The 25,124-nt window shown below is 40.4% G+C and overlaps 1 protein-coding gene across 2 annotated transcripts in view; it reads left to right on the forward strand.

The window, feature by feature from the left end:
* Positions 1-24,576, forward strand: part of AHCYL2 (adenosylhomocysteinase like 2) — a 198,003-nt gene extending 173,427 nt beyond the window's left edge. For both annotated transcript variants that reach the window (XM_055421245.2, XM_055421246.2), the window contains exons 8-17: positions 155-271; positions 2,237-2,300; positions 2,771-2,859; positions 5,871-5,941; positions 8,058-8,152; positions 14,966-15,064; positions 17,039-17,107; positions 17,223-17,301; positions 20,773-20,893; positions 21,263-24,576. In XM_055421245.2, coding sequence (XP_055277220.2) covers positions 155-271; positions 2,237-2,300; positions 2,771-2,859; positions 5,871-5,941; positions 8,058-8,152; positions 14,966-15,064; positions 17,039-17,107; positions 17,223-17,301; positions 20,773-20,893; positions 21,263-21,269 — 811 coding nt within the window. In that variant the 3' untranslated portion in view covers positions 21,270-24,576. The remainder of the gene's footprint in view (positions 1-154; positions 272-2,236; positions 2,301-2,770; positions 2,860-5,870; positions 5,942-8,057; positions 8,153-14,965; positions 15,065-17,038; positions 17,108-17,222; positions 17,302-20,772; positions 20,894-21,262) is intronic.
* The last annotated feature ends 548 nt before the right edge of the window (positions 24,577-25,124 follow it).

Below are 25,124 nucleotides of genomic sequence, written 5' to 3' on the forward strand. Positions count from 1 at the left end.
TCTCTATTTCTCTATATACACTTTATAGGATGAAACTAGTTGTGTCTCAGGCTCTCATTCTTACTCAATTAACTTTTTTGTAAAATTTGATATGAAACTGATGGATTGGAATATCTCATTATTTTATGTTCTTTTTTATTTCCTTTATCCTTAGGCTGTACCAGCTATCCAAAGCTGGGAAGCTGTGTGTTCCAGCCATGAATGTCAATGACTCAGTCACGAAACAGAAATTTGACAACCTCTATTGTTGCCGTGAATCAATTCTTGATGGGTAATGGATTGTTGTCTTTGGAGTGAACTTCAGTTGTTGAATTGAGGGTCTAAATTTTTTGGTTTTGGTTGTTTCTGGAAATGATTTGTGTAGCACCTCTAAGCTGTATACAGACTCTGAAAATGTATTCTTTGTTGCTATATATATACCTTATAGGATGAAACTAGTTGTATCTCAGACACAATATTTTATAACACATATCATACTCAATATTTTATAACCCAAAGATACCTTTGCTATCACTATTACATCATACTCAATACTCAATATTTTATGACATAGAGTTACCATTGCTATCACTATTGCAAGTGAATCTATTTTACTTAGAAAATCAGACCAGCTCCTGTCTTTTGGTGACAGAGTTTTTACTTTGTCATCCTATCAGGCCTAGAAGTCAGTAACTAAAGTCAGTATAAGTAAGTATCTTGGGTGGTTTAGGAAAAGGTTCCTGGTGTTTCTCTTCCAGGTCATGTTGTCATGACTTAAGTTACAACCATCATAACAATTCTTTGGCCATGTGGAAAATCGTGGTGAGCAAAGGGTCATTTCCCAGAGGCATTTGTAGTTTTTCAAATCTGTAAGAACTACAAGTCTGAAAAAAATCTACTTAGATACACCAAAAACTGTGTTCTTCTAGAACCCAGTTGCTGTCTACACTTGTGTCCTGACATTTCTTCTTTCTTGCTGACTCAGTAACTCCCTGTATGGAAGCATTAAGTTGGTTTAGAATACTGCCAAACCAAGCGGTTTCCATCATATATAGGTTAGTGGAAAAGTGAAGAAAGGGCTTGTGGGCCACAGTACTTGTCTGAACATCAGGCAGTTTAGAACATCACAGGCACTAGTGATTTCCTTGTTGGTGCTGAGCCAGTCCAGGACCATTCTAAGCCATGACTTTTGAATATGGTTGTCGCCAAGCCAGACTTACCCTCATCACTCAACAGAAATTGCCTCTGCACTTAACTGATAGTTACTGAGTCTTAATCGGGGTTCATGGAGTTATACTAGTTCCTAGTGGGTGGAGTTGTCAAGTCGTTAAAAAGATAGATTTCTACTTTCCCTTGGGGCATTTTTAGACTCTTTTCAACAGGAGAGGTTAACCAGATAGATGAGTAGAAAGACCCACAGATATTTGGCAGAAGTGTCTCAGAATGGCAGATTTTAGTTGAAAAGTTTTTTCTGCCTAGGCAGGGCTTCCTAGAGAAGGGAGATCAACCAGACCTAAAGAGAAACCAGAAACTGCTCCTACAACTTCTTCCAAGAGAACCTGAAAACAGTAAGGACCTTTATTCTAGCCTCATAGAGACTCAGAGACAAAGAAGTAGAACATGTCTGAAAAGGACTCAGCCCGGAAAACTCACTGCTTATGCAGTCAATGTTGGCATGTTTCATGGCTCTTCTCCACCTTGTTGCCTGTTACCCTACCTGAATTAATGTGGGACCTATTGGCCATTCTGATATTACTAAATATAGGACTCATTTATCAGCGTTATATTTTATGTATCTCATTCAGTAAGCTAGAAAGTTTACATTAAGCCAGAGCTTTGTCACCTCCTAAGTAAATTTACATTATTTTTATTTACTTTGTATCTTTATTTCCAAATAGTATATATTCTAAATGTTATATAATAAATATATATTGCTTTTATGTTTAAAAATTACTTTGGGGTCTATAGCTTCTTCCCTTTTGCACCACTCCCAGGACAAGGGGAAAAAAAGAAAAAACCCTCAATATAGATAGAATTGATTGGATAGCATGGAGTAAGAAAATGCATAATTTATTGAACTTTTCTTTCTAGTCATTAAATAGTTTCTTTAGAATAGAAACCAGGCTTACTTTCAACATTCAAAACAAAAACCCAAAACCAAAAAAAAAAAAAAAACCACTATGAAAACAAAGGGACTCAATCTAATCTTAAGGGAGAAACTAGAGATTTTTCTGATTCAATTTTTCTCCCCCTATAGACTTAAAAGAACAACAGACATGATGTTTGGTGGGAAGCAGGTGGTGGTCTGTGGCTATGGAGAGGTAAGGTTTAATCTTTCAGTTATTAGAAATTTAAAATGTATTTTGCAGAAATATACTAGAATTTTTCACTTCTGTGGACATCAAACTACATTCATTTACCATTTTAAATGGGGAAAAAGTAACTTCAGAAGCCCTCTGGTTGAAGTAAAACCTTTCTTTTTCCCTTTGCATTTTTGCTGTTTTCTCCTTAAGTTGATTTTCTGACGGCTCCAGTGCGCTGTTTGCGAAGTTCTTTTAGCTTGTGTTTTGATTATAAACCGTGAGTGTGGGTGTACTTGTGCACATGCATGTGCTAAGCAGGGCTGAGGAGTTTGTTTATGAAATGCATTCATTTATTTTTTTCCCTATTTTCTCCCAAGCATGAACCTATTCAGTGAAATTCCCTTTGGGGGCGGAAAGTGGGGTACACTTCGTGGAGGAGTGTTTTCTTCGTGACTTTCCTTATCATGTGTTCTCTCTCCTCTCTCCAGGTCGGGAAGGGGTGCTGTGCTGCCTTGAAAGCTATGGGCTCCATTGTGTATGTGACTGAGATCGACCCCATCTGCGCTCTTCAAGCCTGGTAAGCATGCACAAGGAGATTTGCTTTTTTCTTTGCAGCACTGTCTAACATGTGATCTTGTAACTGCCTTCAAAGAATGGCCTAGTTAACGCAACATTTTCTCTTGGAGGGGGCTGGACCCTGAGAGGCTGGTGTTAACTGTAAGCCCCCGTCTTTCAAAGATCTAGGAGCTCTGCTCTGGGAGAACAGATATTATCAGGGAAGCTAGAATTTGGAACTCCTGTGGAAGCAGTAACACGTGACGCCTTGAGTCAGAAAACAGGTAGCCCCTTCCCAGGTCCATGTACCATCCCTCTCCCTTTGAAAACAATGATCAAAAAAGAAATAGGCTGGCGTCAGATCCTTTCCAAAGTGATGCACCTAAAAGAGCACTTCTGTCACATGCCTCCCCCAGATGCATCACCTCAGTGTGATCAGGAAGAAATGTCAGACAAATCAAATGAAGGGTAAAATCTACTAACTCTGATTGAAGGATACATAAGAGTTGTTTGTACTGTGCTTATAATTCTTAAGCTTGAAATGATTCCAAAGTTAAAATTAAAAAAATAGTTCTTCTCTCATCTGTAAATTGTATGTAATCTTATCCACCTCAATTATGAAAGTTCAGAAAATAATTATATAATTATTACATATGATAATGCTTCCCTGGTGGCTCAGATGGTAAACAATCTGCCTGCAGTGCAGGAGACCCAGGTTCAATCCCCGGGTCAAGAAGATCCCCTGAAGAAGGAAATGGCTACCCACTCCAGTATTCTTACCTGGAGAATCCCATGGACAGAGGAGCATGGTGGGCTACAGTCCATGGTGTTGCAAAGAGTCGAACATGACTGAATGACTAACACATACATTATATACTAAATATATAACTATGCAAAGTGTAGAGGGGCTGTCACATAATAAATGCCCACTCAGTGGTAACTTATTAAAATTGTCTCTTGCCACCCTCAACAGGATAGAAATATTGGGTAAAATCTTACAGAAAAATGAAATGAACCTTTTGGCCAACTTAGTACCACTGTCCCTGAAAACAACTGCACAGTCGCCATGTCTGTAGCCTGAATAACCCACCCAGTCTTTACCATTAACCCACCCAAGGAAGGTACCCACGATAGATGAGGCATGACATTTCCCCTAGCCTACCACTCCTCACACACGCTAGCCATCAACCCACAGTTCTCCCCAAGAGAGTTGTTGACTTTGTCTAAGTCAAGGCTCCAGCACACAAGGGGAACTGTCACCATTCTAGCACTTTCAGGGTTTATTAGAGAAACTTAAACGTGCTTTAATACTGATTGAGATACTGATTCAAACTACCTTATAAACATGAATTGAGCACTTTTTCTATGTTGGGTACTCTGCTCTGTGGTGAGGATAAATAGGATGAGCAGAAGAATGAAGCAAATTCCTGCTTTTAGAAGCACAAAAACAAATAACCAGCATGCAGTGTAATAAGGGCAATGACAGAGATAAACAGTACATGCTTCTGTAGGGGCACAAAGGAGGACAGGAGATTTAAAAACTTCCAATTAAAAAAAATGACCATTAAAAATAAATAAAAGATAGGGCAAGGTGGGGCAGGGTAGAAAGAGGTGTCAATAGAGCTGAGTCTTGAAACTTGTTTAAGTGACTTCTTAGTTTGAAAGTAAGTTCCAGGTACAGGGAACATTTTCAAGGGTCACCTAGGAAGAGCATGACATGTTTATATTTAAGAAGCTGGAAGTATCTTAATGGAACTGCCCACATATATCAACTTAAGTCTTTCTGTCTTATCCTGATACCAAACAATCTCACTGAAGTATTAATATTTTAAGCAGGCAAGTGACATGATCCAGACTGCATTTCAGGAAATCACTCTGAAAAATGAATTAGACATGAACTTAGAGGCAATGAGATTGGGCCAGAGTCTACCATAGCAAGGAATAATACAATCTGAATGTTAGGCCTGCATGTATAGAGAAGAGGGAATAGATTGTTGTTTAGTCACTAAGTCATTTCTGACTCTTTGTGACCTCATGGACTGCAGTACACTAGGCTTCCCTGTCCTTCACTATCTCCTGGAGTTTGTTCAAACTCAGGTCTATTGAGTCAGTATAGATTAAAGAGGTTTTAAGGAATTAAAGAAAAAGAATCAACTGAATTTGGTGACAGTTTTAACTAGGGAGAGGCAGTAGGCTAGGACATTATAGTTTGACTTGTAGAGTTGGGTGAATAGCAATGCTGTTGGTTAAGACAGAAAATATAGAAGAAGAAATAGATAGGGTTGGTAGAAAATATAGAAGAAGAGACAGATAGGCTTGGTGGTGTGGGGAAGATAGTAAGTTTGAGGTCCTTGTGGGACATGAGGAGGAGCTATCCAGTGGATAATTTGATCCGTGGCTCTGACGCTTTGGAGCGATCTAAGCTCAAGATATCAATGTGAAAATAAGCCACCTGTGAGGCATCGTTTGTATCCAAGGGGCAGGAATGGAGAAGTGCTGCAAGAAGAGAGGAAGAGAGCACCCCATAGAGTACCAACGTTTAAGGATTGACTGAGCTCAAGAAGGAGCAATCAGAAAAGTAGGAAAACCAAGAGAAAACAGCATCACGGTCTCCAGGACAACAGAGTTTTAAGAAGGCAAATAATGTTTGATGTAACAGAGAAAATCAAGTAATATTAGAGTCTTAAGAAAAATTTGCTTTTGGCATCCAGGAGATCATTGATGATCTTGGGGAGAGCAGTTTCAGTGGGGTACTAGGTTCAGGTAAAATGACACTTTCTAGGAAATTGATTGGGGTTTCACAGTTAACCCTGTCTCTCTATTATCAGGAAGAATTAGGTCCCAGTGGTAGAACGAACCTTTTATTTCTGTCCTTTGTGAACTAAGGAAGCAGTTTGAATTTTTCACTGCTAAGAATAGTCCAGCCATATCAAAAAGTGATGTAGGTACCAAAGCAACTTGGGTACTAGCTTATGTGGAAGAAGGCTTCCCAGCTGCCTATTTAGGTTAACTGATCATAATTTATTTCTACAGTATGGATGGATTTCGACTGGTGAAATTAAATGAGGTCATCCGACAAGTGGATATTGTTATTACCTGTACAGGTATGATTGTGACACATACAGTGGGATGGCATTTGGGAACACTTGCATGGAATGGTGAAAAATGGCTGGAAATGCTCTAAACAAAACCAAACTCTGAAAGCCAGAGATAGTAGTCCACAAAACCAATATTTATTTCCTGTTCTTCCAACCTCTTTAGAGCTCTGACCAAAAGTGTACCATTAGGTCATCCCTAGAGGAAAGTTTCTCTCTAGCCCTTTTAACTGTTTTATATATCTATCCATCCTCAGCTACCTAGCAGATGGCTACCAATGAGTTTTATTTGGGAAGCCAGATCTTAAATCTGTACATTTTTTAAAAACTGTTACTTCCAAAAGTGATATGTATTTCTTTCTAGTCCCTATAACTAAAGCAAGGCTAGAGCAAAATTTCTCATGGTTGGAGAAAGTGGGCAAGGTAGCTGTGCTAATTCCCAAAGAGGTAGGTTTTGAGTTTTAGAGAGTAATATGAGATATGGCTACTTTCCTTATACTGAGATACATACTATTATCTTTCCATTGGAATATTGCATTTCTTTTATAACTCTATTTTAAAGGAGGAAAATCAGAATATTTAAGAATAAAACTATTATTTATAGCCAAAGGGGGAGCTGGGGGCAAAGAGGGACCATAAGAAACTGTTCTTGTTTCACATCAACCCCTCAATCTCTTTTCTTTGTAAGTAACTTTATTGACATGACATACCCACTCTAAGTGTAGAATTCAATGTTTTCTAGCAAACTCACAGGGTCATACCATCAGAATCTAATTATTTTATTGAGATGTAATTTACATACCGTAAAAATCACCTTTTAAAGTATACAGTTCAGTGATTTTTACTAAAGTTGTACAACATCCCATCATCTAATTCCACAACATTTTTTATCATCCCCAAAAGAAATCTTACATCATTAGCAGTCACTCATCTTTCTGCCTTCCACCTTTCCCCAGCCCTAGGCTACCATTAAATTTTGTGTCTCTATAGATTTGCATATTCTGGATATTTCATATAAACAACCTACAATATGTTTTTCTTTTGTGACTGGCATTTTTTACCTAACATAATATTTTCATCTTTCATGCATGTTGTAGCATGTATCAGTATTTCATTCCTTTTGATTGCTGAATAACATTCCATTTTAAGATTGTATCACATTTCAGTGATATCCATTCTTCAGTTGATGGAAACTTGGGTTGTTTTTACTTTTTGGCTATTATGAACAATGCTGCTATGAACACTGTATGCAGGCTTTTGTGAACATGTCTTTAGTTCTTTTGGATGTATACCTACAAGTGGATCATATGATAACTCTACTTTTAACATTTTGAGGAAATGCCAAACCTTCCAAAGTAACTGCATTATTTTACATTCTGCCAACGATGCATGAGTTATAGTTTCTCCACATCCTTGTCAACACTTGTTACTTTCTGATTTTTAGATTATAGCCATCCTAGTATGTGTGAAGTACTGTGTCACTGTGGTATTGATTTGCATCTTTATATGTACATGTCAACACATTTTTGTACATATTCTTTTGAAAATGTTTATTCAGATCCTTTACTCATTTTTAAAATGAGTTGTCTTTGGGACGTCCCCAGTGGTCCAGTGTTTAAGATTCTGTGCTCCCAATGCAGGGGAGCTCCCAATGCAGGCAGGGTTTGATCCTTGGTTGGGGAACTAAGATCCTGCTTGCCACATGGTGCAGCCAAAAAGTTTCTTTAAAAAATGAATTGTCGTTTTATTTTTGAGTTGTAAGAGTTCTGTAGAAATTTTATTATTGATCTATAAGAGTTTTTATCATATATGATTTGCAAGTATTTTGTCCCTTTGTGTAGGTTGTCAATTCATTTTCTTATTGTTATCATTTGCAGCACAGAGTTTTTAATTTCAGTGTAGTCAGTTTATTTTTCCCTTTGGTTGCTTGTGCTTTAGGTATTATTATCTAAGAAACCATTGTCTAACCCAGGTCACAAAGATTTATTCCCATGCTTTGCTTAGAGTTTTATAGTTTTAACTCTTACATTTCGGTCTCTGACCCATTTTAAGTTCAGTTTACATATACTATGAGAAAGAGTCGAACTTCATTCCTTTTCATGTGGATATCTCTTCTGTTTTTAAGGTAATAAGAATGTGGTAACCAGAGAGCATTTAGATCGTATGAAGAATAGCTGCATCGTTTGTAACATGGGACATTCCAACACGGAAATTGATGTGGTAAGATCAAGTGACTCATCTCTGGGGGCTTTTATTTTTTCTCTCTTTCCCAAGAAACATAAACTAGAAGAAGAAGCAGTGTCACCAGTCATCCTAAACATGACTGTACTGACAGACCTGTTCAGTCTGTTCACTCACCAGCCTTTTGGCCTCTGTGTATGGATTCTACAAAGCTTCTTCATCTCAACTTAATCATTTCAAATGATTGTTTTTCCACCTAAGCTTGATGCCTACTTGTACTGTAAGCCTTTTCATCTTTGTGTTTAGGATCAAGAGCAAAAAAGGATATAATAAATGTGAATCCGTATGCTAGTCAGTATTTGGGGGATATTTGAATTTGCTGTAAAAGTGAGACAAGTAGATTGGTCTAAGGAAACAAGTCAAGGCAGAGAAATCTATAGGCTGGAATGAGAACACTGCTTAAGATTGACTGTATCTCTCAAATATTGTGGTTTCTTTTCTTTCTCTCCCTCGTTCATGGTGCTAACTCTTCCCTTAATGTATTTTCCAAACTATAGTATTGGATCTCCAGGTGTCACAATCAGTTCAGTAGCATGTGTTCCTCAAACCTGGAAAATCTGTCACCTTGATTCTCTAATTTTATTATAGTCATCAAAAATTTTCCGATCCAACAGAACACTTGGTCCTACCAAGTTGCCCAAGTAATAGTTAATAGAAGTGCTATTTATTTCTTTTCAGACTTACCAAAGTATCTCTCAGTGTGACTTTGCCTCTGGTTTTAAATTTTTCTGGCACTTTTCTGGCACAGCTATATTTCTCTCTGGGTAAATGGCTCAAGCAAAGCATGCTTTCATCTCCACTGAGGGCTGCTCTGATTGAGCTTCAGCATTGCCAGGTAAGGATCAGTGGATATACTGGGAGCTTGTTGGACATCTATTTTAAATGGTTTCTCTTTTTAACTCTGTGTTCTGTTCTTCTATTATTAAAAATAGCTGGGAAAAAAAACAACCTACCGGAGACTCTTTCTACCCTTGAGGTTTTTGAGTGGCGTGACTCCATTACTTTGTCTTACTGTGATATTTTGCTTATAATGAGTAATTTGTTTAGTTTTTATTTTTGAGGTTTGTGGGGTTTTTTTGGTTTTGGGGTTTTTTGTTTTTGGTTAAGTTTTACTTTTGTGTGATACTGCCCCTTTATTACGGAGAAGACAATGGCAAGCCACTCCAGTACTCTTGCCTAGAAAATCCCATGGATGGAGGAGCCTGGTAGGCTGCAGTCCGTGAGGTCGCTAAGGGTCGGATATGACTGAGCAACTTCACTTTCACTTTTCACTTTCACACATTGGAGAAGGAAATGGCTACACACTCCAGTGTTCTTGCCTGGAGAATCCCAGGGACGGGGGAGCCTGGTGGGCTTCCATCTGTGGGGTCACACAGAGTCGGACTCGACTGAAGTGACTTAGCAGCAGCCCCTTTATTAAGTGGTCAAAGATATTAATATTTCTAAACTGTCTAGCCTATGTTTGTCTTTTTCTGGATTGATCTGCCTGTAGAGCCTCCAGATTAAAAAGCTTAAAGGGAAGTGGTCGTACTCTGAGCCCTGAGGAGGAACCTTCTGAGTAAGGAAAAGGGGTGGAATTTTCCCTTCTAAACCCTTAAGAAGCTCTAAAATAAAGATAATTCCAAGTGTAGTCATGTAAGTTTTATATTTTTAATTTATTTCATTTCATCCTTTTACCACCCCACAAGGCATTATTCTTATTCTTGATTTTCAGATGGGAAACTAAAAACTTAAGTGTATTGTTCAATCATAGACGTTGAGTCAAAAATGAAATTGGAGCACTGAATCCAGGGTTTTCTTTAACTTCTTGTTCAGTGATTTTGTCTTTGTTTTTCTGTATTTGTTTGTTTGTTTAGGGTATTCTTTTTGGTTAGTTGGGCTTGTGTTTTGTTTTGTTTTTTTGGTAATGTGGTGAGGCTTGTGGGATTGAAGCCAGGCCCCAGCTGTGAAACACCAAGTCCTGACCACTGGACCACCAGGGAATTCCCTATTTTTCTGTGTTACACTATTATCTCCTCATGCTTTTTATATTAATCAAATTGTGTTGGTAATCTCTCCAGACACGGTAATTTCTCAGAATAAAGGCCAAGAGACTCTTTGCCTTCAATCATAAGTATTTATTATGTGATTGCTCTATGCCAGGTGCTATTCTAGATATTTGAGATCAGTGCACAAAACAGGAGAAGATTTCTGCCCTCAAAGAGCTTGTATTTTTGTGAGAAGAAGGACAATAAACATCATAAGTAAAATTTATAGAATGTGAAAGCCCTAGGGAAAAAAAGGAAAAAGTAGAGTATGGTAAGGGGAATCAAGAGTGCTAGGTTGTAATTTTAAATAGAGGGATCAAGGTAAGCCTCATCACAAAGATGATGGTTGAGCAAAGCTGAAGGAATTAGCCATGTTGTTGACTTTCAGGTGAAGGACATTTCCAGAGGAGGGAACAGCCAGAGCAAATGCCCTAAGGCATGAGTTGCCTAGTCTGTTTGAGGATCAACAATAAGGCCAGTGTGACTGGAGCAGAAGAGCATGGGGCAGAGAAGAGTGGAAATGAGGTCAGAGATGTGATGAGCCAGTTCTTATAGGACCTCAGAGGCCATTATGAGAGTTCCTGATGTGTTCTGAGAGTAGAGAACCATTGTCGGATTTATGACTTGTGTTTTAAAAGGATATTTTTTTTTATTTTAAAAGGATCACCCTAGCTGCTGCACTGAGACTCAAGCTACTTTTGCGGGTGTTGCTAGGTAGGACCCAGTATCTGCCACTGATACTTGCCAAGAACCATCTTTCAACTCTCTTTGTGCTTTCTTAGCAGAAAATATATGACTCAGCTAAGTGGTGCAGAAAGGAGGATGTTCAGAATCACTTTGGAAAAGTTTACTCTATCTTCAACGGTAGTGTCACAGGCCACATAAATGAAATTTAAGGAAATAGCAAACTCAAGTAATCAGGGATTCCAGAATGTTCATTCACTCCTTAGCAAATTCGTGTGAGTTCTTGCTCTGCTCTGTGCTTAGTACTAATTGGCTAAAGAAGTAGAAGTGAACAATATGCCTGCTTTCTTAGAGCTTATGTTCTAGTGTGGGAAACAGTGACAAAACAGATAGTTATGTCAGTTAACGCCTAATACTGAAGTAAAACAGAAAGATGAGTGCATTGAGGATACTGTTTAGTTCAGGCAATCAAAGAAGGCTCTTTGAGGAGATAACATTTGCACAAAGCTTGAGTGACTGTTCAGAGAGGATGACGAGTAAAGACCAAGAGGTAGAAACATGCTTGGTGTGTTTGAGGAACAGAAAAGATGCCACTGTGGCAAGAACAGAATGGATAAGGGGATGAGGATAAGAGGCAGGCAGCAAGGAGGTAGCAGGTTATGTAGTGCTTTTAGGCCATGGCTCGGACTTTAGATTTTATTCTTTGTACAAGAGAAGCCATTGGAAGGTTTTGAGCAGATGACTGATGAAATCTGACTTATGTTTTAAAAGAGTACCTTGGCTGTTATATGACGAAAATACTTAACAGGGCTTGAGTAGTGATAGGGATGATAGAAAATTCTTTTCAGTATTTCCAGCAACAGAAGGTAGTAGCTTGGGTTAGATGGAGAAACAATGGAGGTGGTTAGAAGTGTTGTGAAGGTAGCAGTATATTATGAAGAAGTGATATATTGTATAGCAATGGGATTCGCTACATGGACTGGATGCAGAGTGTGATAAAAAGGGAGGAGAATCGCTGTAAGTTAACTCAGCAAAACTGCAAAGGAGAGTGGCTTGGTAAATTTTTATCCAGATATTTTAGTGATAAAAAATGTAAGGGTCTTCTTTTGTGTGAAAGAATTTACAGTTAACCTAACCTTGAAATGTTGACTGCTGCATTTTTAAGATGGAATTGCTCATGGGAAGAGCTGGAAACCTATGTTATTTTCTGAAAAATAAGACCATGAATACTCAGGGAACCTGTGATGGAGATTGTGCTCTCAGCTGCCTTTTGGCCAAGTCTTTCTTTCACATACTTCCTTTCTCTTGAAAAGAGACCTGCTTACCCATATGTGTCGCACAGACAGCGTGTATGATTGTAAGCTTCACAGTTCAAGTAGCTAAACCATTATGTGCACGTGCTTTGAAAGTTTTTGCCAACCAAAGAATTAACACCTGAGACTTGCTACCAACTCCATGCTTCACAGGACTAGAACCACAGTTGTTCTTGGCTTGAAAGTGGGATGTATGCCTAGTTTGGGAAGGGAGTGAGAATAGGGAATCTTTTTCCTTGTAGATTGCTTAAGTGCTTCTCTCAAGAAGTGTGAATGGCAAATAGACTTCAGTAGATTATTGGAGTTGCCTGGGCAGTGCCAGGGGTCACTTAACCAAGTTTCTCTTCAAACCCCATTTGAAACCCTCAGGTCTTTTGCTTGCATCATAGCCATCCCAGTTCTGTCTTAAGTCACCTCTACTAAACATTGATCATTTTATGATGTTCCTAAGAAGTTCCCTTTTCTTGATTCCACCATATCTTTTTTTTCAGGGAATACTTCCTAAAACAAGAGCCTCTTATTGTCACTGTGTCGGCTCTTTACTTCCAATCACAAGGACTTCTTGTCCCATGGAAGATTAGGAATATAACACACTAAGAACTTGAAATACTTTAAGTCCCATTATCTCAGTGAAAGTTGCTAGTGTTGCCAGGGAGCATCTCTTATCTCTGCATGGTTATTGTCCTCCATGGTAACATTTCTGAAAGCTGAGGAGTTACTTTGTATATCCTTAACTTCCCAAAATGGCCTATTTGTTGAAATTCTTTTTAAATTCTACTTACAGTGTTTATTTATAAAATTTATCTTTAAAATTCTAATTTTAAAGTAATGCTTGCTTAATTTAAAATTCAAGCAATATATTGATAAATATATGTTAAAGAAGTAAAAAATTTACAAAATTGAGGTTACAGTATATTATTTATACGACTAGATTTTTTTCACTTAACAATAATGTATAGTTTTCTTGTTAACAAATACAGATCTACTAATTTTTTTTAAGAATTACATTATATTCCATTGTATGGAATTACCATGATTTACTTAGCCATTCCCATGTTGATATACATTTTTTGCTATTACAAATAATGTTGGGCTAAACATTCTTGTGCACTTATATTTCTGAACTTGAACAAGTATTTCTATAAGAAAAAGCCCTAAAAGTGAATTTCATTGGGCAAAGATTAGGTAAATAAATAATTTTGTGTTGGAGAAGACTCTTGAGAGTCCCTTATACTGCAAGGAGATCCAACCAGTCCATTCTAAAGGAGATCAATCCTGGATGTTCATTGGAGGGACTGATGCTAAAGCTGAAACTGCAATACTTTGGCCACCTCATGCGACAAGTTGACTCACTGGAAAAGACTCTGATGCTGGGAAAGGTTGGGGGCAGGAGGAGAAGGGGACGACGGAGAATGAGATGGCTGGATGGCATCACCGACTCTGTGGACATGAGTTTGAGTGTACTCCGGGAGTTGGTGATGGACAGGGAGGCCTGGCGTGCTGTGATTCATGGGGTCGCGGAGAGTCGGACACGACTGAGCAACTGAACTGAACTGAACTGAACTGCCAAATTGCCCTCTAGAAAAGTTGAACTAATTTATGAAACTTGACATCTCAACAGACCTTATATTTCCCATTTACCTAATAAAGAAATGGTCCAGACCGTTAATAAAGTCCTAAATATACTGAATATAATTATATGTCTTTATTTCCCACCAGATTAGTAAAGAAAAGATACAGTCTCTGTCAATAAACAGCTCATAGTCCAGTAGGGGAGTCCACAGTCTTATCTATAATAGTGTTCTTTGCTAAAATGCCTAGAATATAGTATATACTCTAGTAAATGATTGTTGTATAACTAAAGTGTTTCTCTTTGTCTGAAAACTACTATTTGGCAGAACTTCTCAGTGTTACCAACTTGAGCCAATGGGTAGTCTTATAGTACAGATTCCCTTTCTATTTTAGGCATTGCCTCTTGGAAGAAGGAAGTTGTGGTCTTAAGTCTAAACCCTGTGACTGTTATTTGATTGCTGCCATTAGTAAAATTAACATTTCTTCTCTTGTTCTCGGAATATACACTATACAGAAATGGAAGGAGGGTGAGCCATTGGGAGCTTTACTCTACCATGAAGCATTGCTCTAAAGGCTACCTCACATTTGCACCTAGGTCACAAAGCTTCTGTAACCTTAGGGTGAACCACCTTCATTGAGAAGGTGGAACCTGGGACGTTGGAACATGAAGGCAGAACCCTGGGCACCCGCATGCTCTTTGTAGGGCATTTAGCCTTCTCTAACTAATCTCACTCAGCTCTGACCCTCCTTTTCCTATGTCTCTTCAGCACTTACGTGTTCAGTTTGCACTGTATTAATTTGCACTGTTTGCATGCTGCTTCATAAGTATTAAAGGCTTTTATCCCCTCACCAATGTATTGTTTTGTGTCCCGAACCAAAGTACAAACTTGTTGAAGGCAGAAACCATGTCTTTGGATTCTTTTGTATTTCCCATAGCACCTTTTACTGTGCTCAGCAGAGAGTGGGCGCACAATATATGTTGTGGAATGACATCCTGAGTGATCCCTCCCCTGGCTGGGCCTAAGATTATATCCCCTGAAATGGAACAGTCCTAACCAACCCAGGACAGGTATTCTCCATCTGGCATGTTGGTTGCTTCTTTCAACTTGCTATTTGAAATGGCTCCTGTCAACATCTTTCCATCCAAAAAGTGGGACTTGGCACAGCTGATGATGTGCTCGCTGTATGTGTTCCAGGCTAGTCTGCGGACACCAGAACTGACGTGGGAGCGAGTGAGATCCCAAGTTGACCATGTAATATGGCCTGACGGCAAGAGGATAGTATTGTTGGCTGAGGTAAGATCTGTGGCTGGTAGAGAGATTCACCCCTGGCAGGAGAAACTGCAGTACCCAGGTCTCCTCCCCCTCACGTTCTCTCATACTTTCAACTCCTCTTAAGAAGAAGCTTAACCACTTTACCAAATGGATTTTATATCTAATTGTGAAAGGTCTTTTCATTCAGCAATTAAGAAAACTATTTTGGTTCCCCACTTTTCACCAATTATCCTGTCTCTCCGTGTCACTCTGCAGGTTGAGTCAGATAATGACATTACTATAGAAGGAAATAATGGCTAGAACCATTGACACTTTGAGTGATGCTTACAAAGAGATAATGTCATTTGTGGGATGGTTTAATCAGTAGGCACAAAGTAGATATTCCTGACTGTAACTAAGACAGTCTTAGGCAAACTCTGGGAAGGTCCTGTCTTTGCTAATAGATTCCTTGTTTCTGAGTGTCCATTCCCCTAAGTTGAGCCAGCCAGTTATGTATTGGTTGTGTGATTGATAGTTCCCTATGACTTCTTCTGGACTTCCCTGGTGGCTCAGCTGGTAAAGAATTCGCCCACAATGCGGGAGACCTGAGTTCGATCCCTGGGTTGGGAAGATCCCCTGGAGAAGGGAAAGGCTATCCACTCCAGTATTCTGGTCTGGAGAATTCCATGGACTATATAGTCCATGGGATCGCAAAGAGTTGGACATGACTGAATGACTTTCACTTTCATGACTTCTAGTTCAGCCTTCCTCTTGACTTCGACTCCATTTTTTTTTCTGGCCACACCTCATGGCATGTGGGATCTTAGTTCCCCAACCAGGGATCAAACCTGCAACCCTTGCGGTGGAAGTGTAGTCTTAACCGTTGGGCCACCAGGGAAGTCCTGCCTTTTCATTCCACTTAGACTTCCATGTCAGTGTTTGACCACTTTCACTTTCTTGACAGCTTCTCTTCCTTATCCTAGATTTCTGACAGCTGTAACAATGCCCCCTATTTTTACCATGACACTTTTCTCTTCTTCAGGGAAAGATACCAAGGTTACAAGGAGAATACAATACTTTCCTTAGTTTTGATCTTCAGTCTTATTTCTTAATTAAAGAAACAATATAAAAACGTAAAACATATGCTGTATTCACCTAAGGACCTTTAAATTTTGGAGTATTCTGCCTATTCTCTTCACCTTTTTTCACCTTCTCAAATACTTTAGGGCATCTATAACATATATACAAGAGTATGTACAGGGAGAGGATGGCAGATTGTTAAATATTCACTGACTACTTTAAAGTCAGCCCACTGTCTGGTGACTTACTTCTAGTTGCCCTGAGAGGTTCTGTCTTGTAATTTTGGTGACAAAAGCTAGCACCACAGTTGTTTTTGGCTACTATGGTTGAGCAAAAAACTATGGTCAAGCTTCCTAGGAAATAAAGGAATAAAGGATGGCATTGGGGTAAGGTTCTAGTCCTTCTAAGTCTCTGAATCACCCACTGGAAATACATGACTGCCCTTGAATTCAGGAGAACCTGGCTGAAGAAGCAGCAGAGAAACTGTCACAGCTCCCTAAAGCAAAAAGTATCTCCCATCACAACCCGGAGAGATTGCCCTTGAATTTGACCAGATCATTTTTAGGACATTTTTTCAAAGGAATAGCAATGCCCCAGAAGGAAGATATTCTGTAATAGAAAGTAAAAATTCAAGGGAAATATACCCTTCCTTGGCATAAGCCTCTGTGTCAAGTGACCACCTCTATTTTTTTTTTCTATTCTTTTTTACATAAACCTAGAGATCTTTTATCTTGTTACCTTCATCAGGTTTTCCAGAACTTTTTAACATTTCACTCAAAGGTCAATCAGTTCATTTCCACTGATTGAACAACTGCTTTTTGTCCAGCATGTTAGTTGAGAAGTGTTTGGAAAATGGCAGTCATGTTCTTCTCACACTGCACCAAGTCAGAGACTCCATCTAACCAACCCCTATGTGTGTTAACCCTTGCACTCTAGGGCCGTCTGCTGAACCTAAGCTGCTCCACAGTGCCTACATTTGTGCTCTCAATCACTGCTACAACTCAGGTAAGGCTTCCAGAGCAGGGAAGCAGTGGGCTGGAGAGGGGCACTAACCTATGAGGGTTTCATACCGGGTAGGTTGCTGTGAGTGGCCTGTCAGCATCCATATCTGCTTTTCTAGGCCCTAGCCTTGATAGAGCTCTACAATGCTCCCGAGGGTCGCTATAAGCAAGATGTCTACTTGTTGCCCAAGAAAATGGGTAAGCATGAGCTTTTTTATCCTCTTCCTTACCAAGTAGCTCAGAGTCAGAGACTAAGTGAAGTTGGGGGACATTATATTTCTTAGGAATAAAAAAAGGATATTTTCATCTTGTAAAGTAGGAGCTAGACTCCATCCCCAGTTGATTTATCACATTTTCCAAATAGGTTGCCCTGATGAAGTCAGGACATTTTGCTGTGATTTAGTTTACCTGTCTATGAATTTTCAGAACTTTCCCAAAGTATCTATTATACAAGAAAAGAATCTCATAGGAAAAAAAAAAAAATCTCTCCCCCGAAGAGAGAGGAAAACCTTGTGACATCTGACTTACTCCAGTTCTAGGCTGCTGAATAGCCCCTACCAAACTTTTCTACTCCCACCTCCTAACTCTGACCCTGTTATTTCAGGCCAGAGGAAAGACTCTGAACAGCTTCTGTTAAGAGTTTGATTATGTGGCTGTGTCGTATAAGAGAAACATTAAACTGCCTTAAATTTTTAAAGAATACTGCCTCAAGCGCCTGAACTGATAAGAGTATGTTTATAAACTCCCAAATCAAAGATCAGGGGAGTAAATCAGCTTCTGGTTTTGTTTTGCTTCAGCATTAGATGTACAGCAACTGTGAGCAGTTGATATATTCTCCCTTTAATAGACACTTTGGATGAATATAAAAAAGTCTAATAGTCCATAACTGAATGTAAAATGAAGTTCAGTTCAGTTCAGTTCAGTCGCTCAGTCGTGTTCGACTCTTTGCGACCCCATGAATCATAGCACGCCAGGCCTCCCTGTCCATCACCAAATCCCGGAGTTCACTCAAACTCATGTCCACAGAGTCGGTGATGCCATCCAGCCATCTCATTCTCTGTCATCCCCTTCTCCTCCTGCCCCCAATCCTTCCTAGCATCAGACTCTTCCAGTGAGTCAGCTCCTTGCATGAGGTGGCCAAAGTATTGGAGTTTCAGCTTTAGTATCAGTCCTTCCAATGAACACCCAGGATTGATCTCCTTTAGAATGGACTGGTTGGATCTCCTTGCAGTACAAGGGACTCTCAAGAGTCTTCTCCAACACCACAGTTCAAAAGCATCAATTCTTCGGCACTCAGCTTTCTTCACAGTCCAACTCTCACATCCATACATGACCAATGGAAAAACCATAGCCTTGACTAGACGGACCTTGGTTGGCAAAGTAATGTCTCTGCTTTTTAATATGCTATCTAGGTTGGTCATAACTTTCCTTCCAAGGAGTAAGTGTCTTTTAATTTCATGGCTGCAATCAGCATCCACAGTGATTTTGGAGCCCCAAAAAATAAAGTCTGACACTGTTTCCACTGTTACCCCATCTATTTCCCATGAAGTGATGGGACCAGATGCCATGATCTTTGTTTTCTGAATGTTGAGCTTCAAGCCAACCTTTTTACTCTCCTCTTTCACTTTCATCAAGAGGCTTTTTAGTTCCTCTTCACTTTCTGCCATAAGGGTGGTGTCATCTGCATATCTGAGGTTATTGATATTTCTCCCAGCAATCTTGATTCCAGCTTGTGCTTCTTCCAGCCCAGCGTTTTCATGATATACTCTGCATATAAGTTGAATAAGCAGGGTGACAATATACAACCTTGACGTACTCCTTTTCCTATTTGGAACCAGTCTGTTGTCCCATGTCCAGTTCTAACTGTTGCTTCCTGACCTGCATACAGGTTTCTCAAGAGGCAGGTCAGGTGGTCTGGTATTCCCATTTCTTTCAGAATTTTCCACAGTTTATTGTGATCCACACAGTCAAAGGCTTTGGCATAGTCAATGAAGCAGAAATAGATATTTTTCTGGAACTCTCTTGCTTTCTCCATGATCCAGCGGATGTTGGCAATTTGATCTCTGGTGCCTCTGCCTTTTCTAAAACCTGCTTGAACATCTGGAAGTTCACAGTTCACATATTGCTGAAGCCTGGCTTGGAGAATTTTGAGCATGACTTTACTAGTGTGTGAGATGAGTGCAATTGTGCAGTAGTTTGAGCATTCTTTGGCATTGCCTTTCTTTGGGATTGGAATGAAGATTGACCTTTTCCAGTCCTGTGGCCACTGCTGAGTTTTCCAAATTTGCTGGCATATTGAGTGCAGCACTTTCACAGCATCATCTTTCAAGATTTGAAATAGCTCAACTGGAATTCTATCACCTCCACTAGCTTTGTTCATAGTGATGCTTTTTAAGGCCCATTTGACTTCACATTCCAAGATGTCTGGCTCTAGGTCAGTGATCACGTTATCGTGATTATCTTGGTCGTGAAGATCTTTTTTGTACAGTTCTTCTGTGTATTCTTGCCACCTCATCTTAATATCTTCTGCTTCTGTTAGGTCCATACCATTTCTGTCCTTTATCGAGCCCATCTTTGCATGAAAAGTTCCCTTGGAATCTCTTAATTTTCTTGAAGAGATCTCTTGTTTTTCCTGTTCTGTTGTTTTCCTCTATTTCTTTGCATTGATCGCTGAGGAAGGCTTTCTTATCTCTCCTAGCTATTCTTTGGAACTCTGCATTCAGATGCTTATATCTTTCCTTTTCTCCTTTGCTTTTCGCTTCTCTTCTTTTCACAGCTATTTGTAAGGCCTCCTCAGACAGCCATTTTGCTTTTTTGCATTTCTTTTCCATGGGGATGGTCTTGGTCCCTGTCTCCTGTACAATGTCACGAACCTCCGTCCAGAGTTCATCAGGCACTCTATCTATCAGATCTAGTCCCTTAATGAAGCTAGGGAGACCAAACCAACAGATAGGAAGTGACACAAAATTCTGAAAAAGTAATATGTATTTAGGTAAGAGAATATAAATAGAAACCCCTAAGAACTAGGGGGGCTGAAAACAAAGCCAATAGTGTAGGATCCTTCTCAGTCACTCTTTTCAGAGCTCCACAGGTGTTAGTTTTCCTGAGTGACCAAGAGTATAAAGTTTAGGGCAGAACTAATGTAGGAGCTTCCTGTTTTTCAGTCCCTCCACTCTCCCATCCTTTCTTTTGCATTCTCAGGCTGATTTGCTGCTTTCATTTCTCTCTCACTTTTCTGTGGAGAAGGAAAGCCTCCAGGCTGAAATAGCTTGTAAGAAAGAAATGTTATGCCTTTGAAAAGCACTGGGCATAAGCTCAAGCAACCATTCCTTAGAATTGGGGTCCAATGAGCAAAAGTTGAGCTCCAAGAATTAGAAGGTGTCTTGGGACATTCTCTGGCTCAGATGGTAAAGAATCTGCCTGTAATGCAGGAGGCCCAGATTTGATCCCTGGGTTGGGAAGATCTCCTGGAGAAGGGAATGACAATCCACTCCAGTGTTCTTGCCTGGAGAATCCCCTGGACAGAGGGGCCTGACGGGCTATAGTCTATGGGGTCACAAAGACCCAGACACGACTGAGTGACTGACACTTTCCACTTTTTAAGATTGGAGAGAACAGCCAGACAAGAGGCATGAATGCTTATACCGGGTCTTGTGTGATCTGTTTCAGATGAGTATGTGGCCAGCCTACACCTGCCCACCTTTGATGCCCACCTGACTGAGCTAACAGATGAACAGGCCAAGTATCTGGGGCTCAACAAGAATGGGCCCTTCAAGCCCAATTACTACAGGTACCTTGAACTCCCTAGAAATGGGGAAGCCTGGGTAGTCATGAGCTTCCTGTACTGGAATTGGTCTTGGCATCCATCACCATATTTCCATGAACTCAGAAAAATAAACCCACTCTCCCCACTGCCACCCCCAAAGGATTCTTTCAGGCCATGTCCAAAGATTAAATAGTGTTCCCTTTCTTGATTTGTCATTTCATCTTCTTGATATGACATTTACCCCTGTCTGATAAAAGCACTGCATTTATCTACCGTCACCACACACTCCAGAAAAGTGCTTGTCCCCTCATTACACCTTTAGGCAGTCTCTTCAGGTTCCAGCATCCCCACAAGCTGATAACATCACAGTCTCATCTTTCTTTTTCCCTATAGGTATTAAGTTCCTGTAACTCAAGCCAGAAGTTTTAAGGAATAGAACGCCAAGTCTTTTCTCCACTCCTATACAGGAAAGAACCCAGCAAACTGCTTCTCCAATAAGCCGCCCGCCGTGCTCACCCTCTATGTTAGGTTATTTATTTATTAAAATCTAGAATCCTGTGCCTGTCTCCTCGGCCCAGAGTGTGGTTGCTGTCCCAAGGGCTGTGAGAGCCACAGGGGACAGGCTGAGGAAGTAAGAAATGGGGTTCCCGGTGCATCTTTGCATCATTCCCCACTGACTCGGAATCCTCAGCACTGGTCATCGTTTTCTAGTCCAGGAGTTCGTCTGCGGATTCCAGACTCCTTGTTTTCTGAGGTTTTCTGGAATAAATTTTTAGCAGCTGCCTTTCTCAGCTTTGGCCCTTCCCCAGGTGAGGCCTTTTGGAAGCCATTGAGTTAACACGGCCTGGGTTCCCAGCCTTGACCCTCGCTATCACTGCCTTCTTTATAAAGTGGCTGGGAAGGAAAGAGTGTTGCGTCTTTGGCAAACTGCACCGAGATCTCAGCTGTGCCTGTGCTTCCTGGGAGTCTCCTTCCTTACCCAGGACTCCTTTTTTTCCCCTTGAATATTTATGTCCATTTTAACACTTTCAGGTTCCAAGAGGAGTGTGCCTCTACTATTTCCTCAGCAGCTCTGATGTTTGTCAGACATTTGTTTTGCTGTCTTTCTAACCCACCTAGCCTCTGCTCAGGAAGTGAGGGCCAGCCCCACTGGGGCCCATAATTTTACTTCCTTGTCATTTAACTGGATAGTTTCCCGGGAGGCCCCCTCCAGATTGGCACTATCTCAGAAATAAAGGAGGCTTGTTGTGAAACACTGCTTCCCGAAACTTCCTTCAGTTGCCTAAAGCTCCTTCTGAAGCTGAGCAGGAAGTGGCTTACTTTCCAAGGGGCCCGGGAGTGCAGGGCTTCAGAAATGCAACCCACAGCTCAGCACCCTAAAGAAGCAGAATATATTAATTTGTCTCCTGGGAAGGGCTTTGAAGCTTAACTGGCTAAGCTATATAGGGAAGACACTGTAAACTGAATCCATGTGATCACAGCTGCTGCTGCTAAGTCACTTCAGTCGTGTCCGACTCTCTGTGACCCCATAGACGGAAGCCTACCGGGCTCCCCCGTCCCTGGGATTCTCTAGGCAAGTACACTGGAGTGGGTTGCCATTTCCTTCTCCAATGTGTGAAAGTGAAGTCGCTCAGTCATGTCCAACCCTTAGCAACCCCACGGACTGCAGCCCACCAGGCTCCTCCATCCATGTGGGATTTTCTAGGCAATAGTACTGGAGTGGCTTGCCATTGCCTGACTAATTTGAACCTCATCTAATATTCATCCCTTTGGCCATTGCCATTGATGAAACTGAGATCTAATGTCTCTGCAATTTAGTCTGTGGTCTTTCTTCTCTGCTGGGATATCGCTTTATATTCTGCCCTTTTCCATCTTGGGATTCTGTGTTTTGGAGGTATTTTCTTAAGAAAACTCCGAAATTACAAAAAGAAAATGTAATATGAGCAGCCTATTTATGTCCCACCTAAGAGCTGAATTCCTTTTGGAGACTGTCCTATTAGTCTCAAGGGTTCCATTGGATCCAGATTGGTTCCAAGAGGTAAAGTCTGGAGTGGCCCTAGGTATCTGGAATGAAATGAGTCCTTTTTCCCTCTGCCAACCCTGTTTAACACTCTTAGTTTTCTTTGTTTGTTTTTCTGTTTTTTCCCTTATCTTGGTCTGCCTCAAAGTCTTAAGACTAGGGTGACTCAAGGAAACACCAGACCACCCAGGATCACCATAACCTTTCCAACCTAATTCTGCCCTCCGATTTCTACCTTCTCTAACTTATCCTGGTCTTCACATATACCCGCAGAGCTAGTCTGGTAATGACCTTCCTTTTGGAGGTAGGAAGGTGGACCTTAGGTTAGGCTATTTGCCTCATTAAATAATACAGTCTCAACCCATAGAATATGGTTCCTCAGAGGCCATGTGTCTTAGCAAGTACTGGAAAAATGCTACATACGTGGCTTTATTTTTTCATGGAGAAGATCATAAATGTTGAAAATTCCACTAGACCATTCAGTTCTTCCTTTTGCCTACCCAGTTCTGGCTTTTGTATTAATTAACCAGATTAATTGCAGAAGATTCAAAAGATGAGATTTGTATCTCATCTTATATCCATAGATGATTCCATTAGGCAGATATCTGGACCCTAGCCTATTATGTTCCTAAGCCAAAAGTCATAACCTGTTTCTCAGCAAAGCCTGGCAGCTGCCTGTGGAACCCACAAGCATGTGCTGATTCTGTCAGCGCATACTCTGCCTTGCCATAGTGAAGACACCATTCCACATGAAAAAGGAGCCACACTGGACTTCTAGATTAGGTTGCCCATATTGCTGCCCATGGTGAGGTGTTTGCCTCTGAGTTTCAGGTAACCACTCGTCCTTTCTTTCTGGGGACTCTGTGTCATAACCATTAATGAGAAGGAGGTCCCAGGCCTCCTGAGTATTTGGGTTCTACTTTGGTGTTAGAATTTGGTCATTATTCTTTCTGCCCAGGTAATCAGAACAAAAGTGTCTTCTTCCCCCTGCATCCTAGATATCTGGATGCATTTTAAGCTCTCACCTTAAATGTATTTCTAGGTATATGGAAGCCTGGGAAAGAAGACCAATAATCTCTTTATATGTGGCCCTGGCCTGTGAGGTCTTACCATTTTCTTTGCAATGAATTGTGCTAGTTTTCAAGGATTTTTTTTTGCTTCTTAATAGAAATATTTTTTCTCATTAAAAAAAAAAAAATGGTACCTGGTCTACCTTCCCTCTGCCCTCCTGGCTCCTAATCCTCCCCTCCTATATGAGCACGGCTCCCCATGGCCATGGCTCCCCATGGCCACATGCTCCTACGAAGCTTTTCTGCTGCTTGCTTTTCTCTGAACAGATCTGAAATTGCTGCTCCTGTGGTTTTCTCCAAATTAACTTTGTCATGGTTTTAAAAAAAAAGAAATCAAAATGCATTGTTGCATTAAGCTTTTTTAATAAAGGAAAATTACAGAAAAAAATAGGCAACACCAGCAAATTATATGTGGACAAGTTCTAAACTATATATACATACATATATATATAAATAATCATCTAGTTCTCATTGTCATCTTACTGAAAGGAAATAAAACCTCTAATGATTGCCATTTCTGAGAGGCTCTTGGAAATCTTTATGTCTAAGTGATTGTATTAGATCAGCAATAATGAATATGTAATCTCAAAAGATAAATAAAATATTCTTAAAATGGATTCTGGTACTGAGAGTATTCCTTGCTTCAGTAAACTAGGAATTCAGAGATGAGAGAGGTTTCTGGGCAACGGGCTAGAGAGCCCGCTGCAGCGCAAGGATATGGAAAGCTGAAGCACTTACCGATAGGCTGCCTTAGCCTCGAGTCCCTTATCCCATGGTGGATCACTCCAGTCATAGATGTCACCCTCCCCCCACTTCCCCCCCGTTATGTGTATAAAGAACCTGTTTTCTTGGAGCCACCCCTCTGGGGAGTTGAGACATATAGGCTTAAGGCAGAGAAACTAAATAAAGTCTGGTTCTTGGTTTCCCAAGCCCTCTCTGTGCTGCCCTTAGCTGGAGAGCACAGAAAGGCAGCATCCTATGGCTTGGGACCAAAAGACCCTGACTAGAGGATCTGACTACTACCTCTAACCAAAGAGAAGAAAGGAATCTAGCAGAAAATTGTCTCTAAGTAAGGTTTTGCCTGACTAAATCATAACCAGAGGATCAGTCCAGCTACTTGTTCTTTCTCATTTTGAGAAATAGCCACTAAAGATAGCCACTTTCT

Source organism: Moschus berezovskii, chromosome 3 (assembly GCF_049115385.1).
Source record: "Moschus berezovskii isolate FMDL1 chromosome 3, NW_MosBer_1.0, whole genome shotgun sequence".
Classification (NCBI taxonomy): Eukaryota; Metazoa; Chordata; class Mammalia; order Artiodactyla; family Moschidae; genus Moschus; species Moschus berezovskii.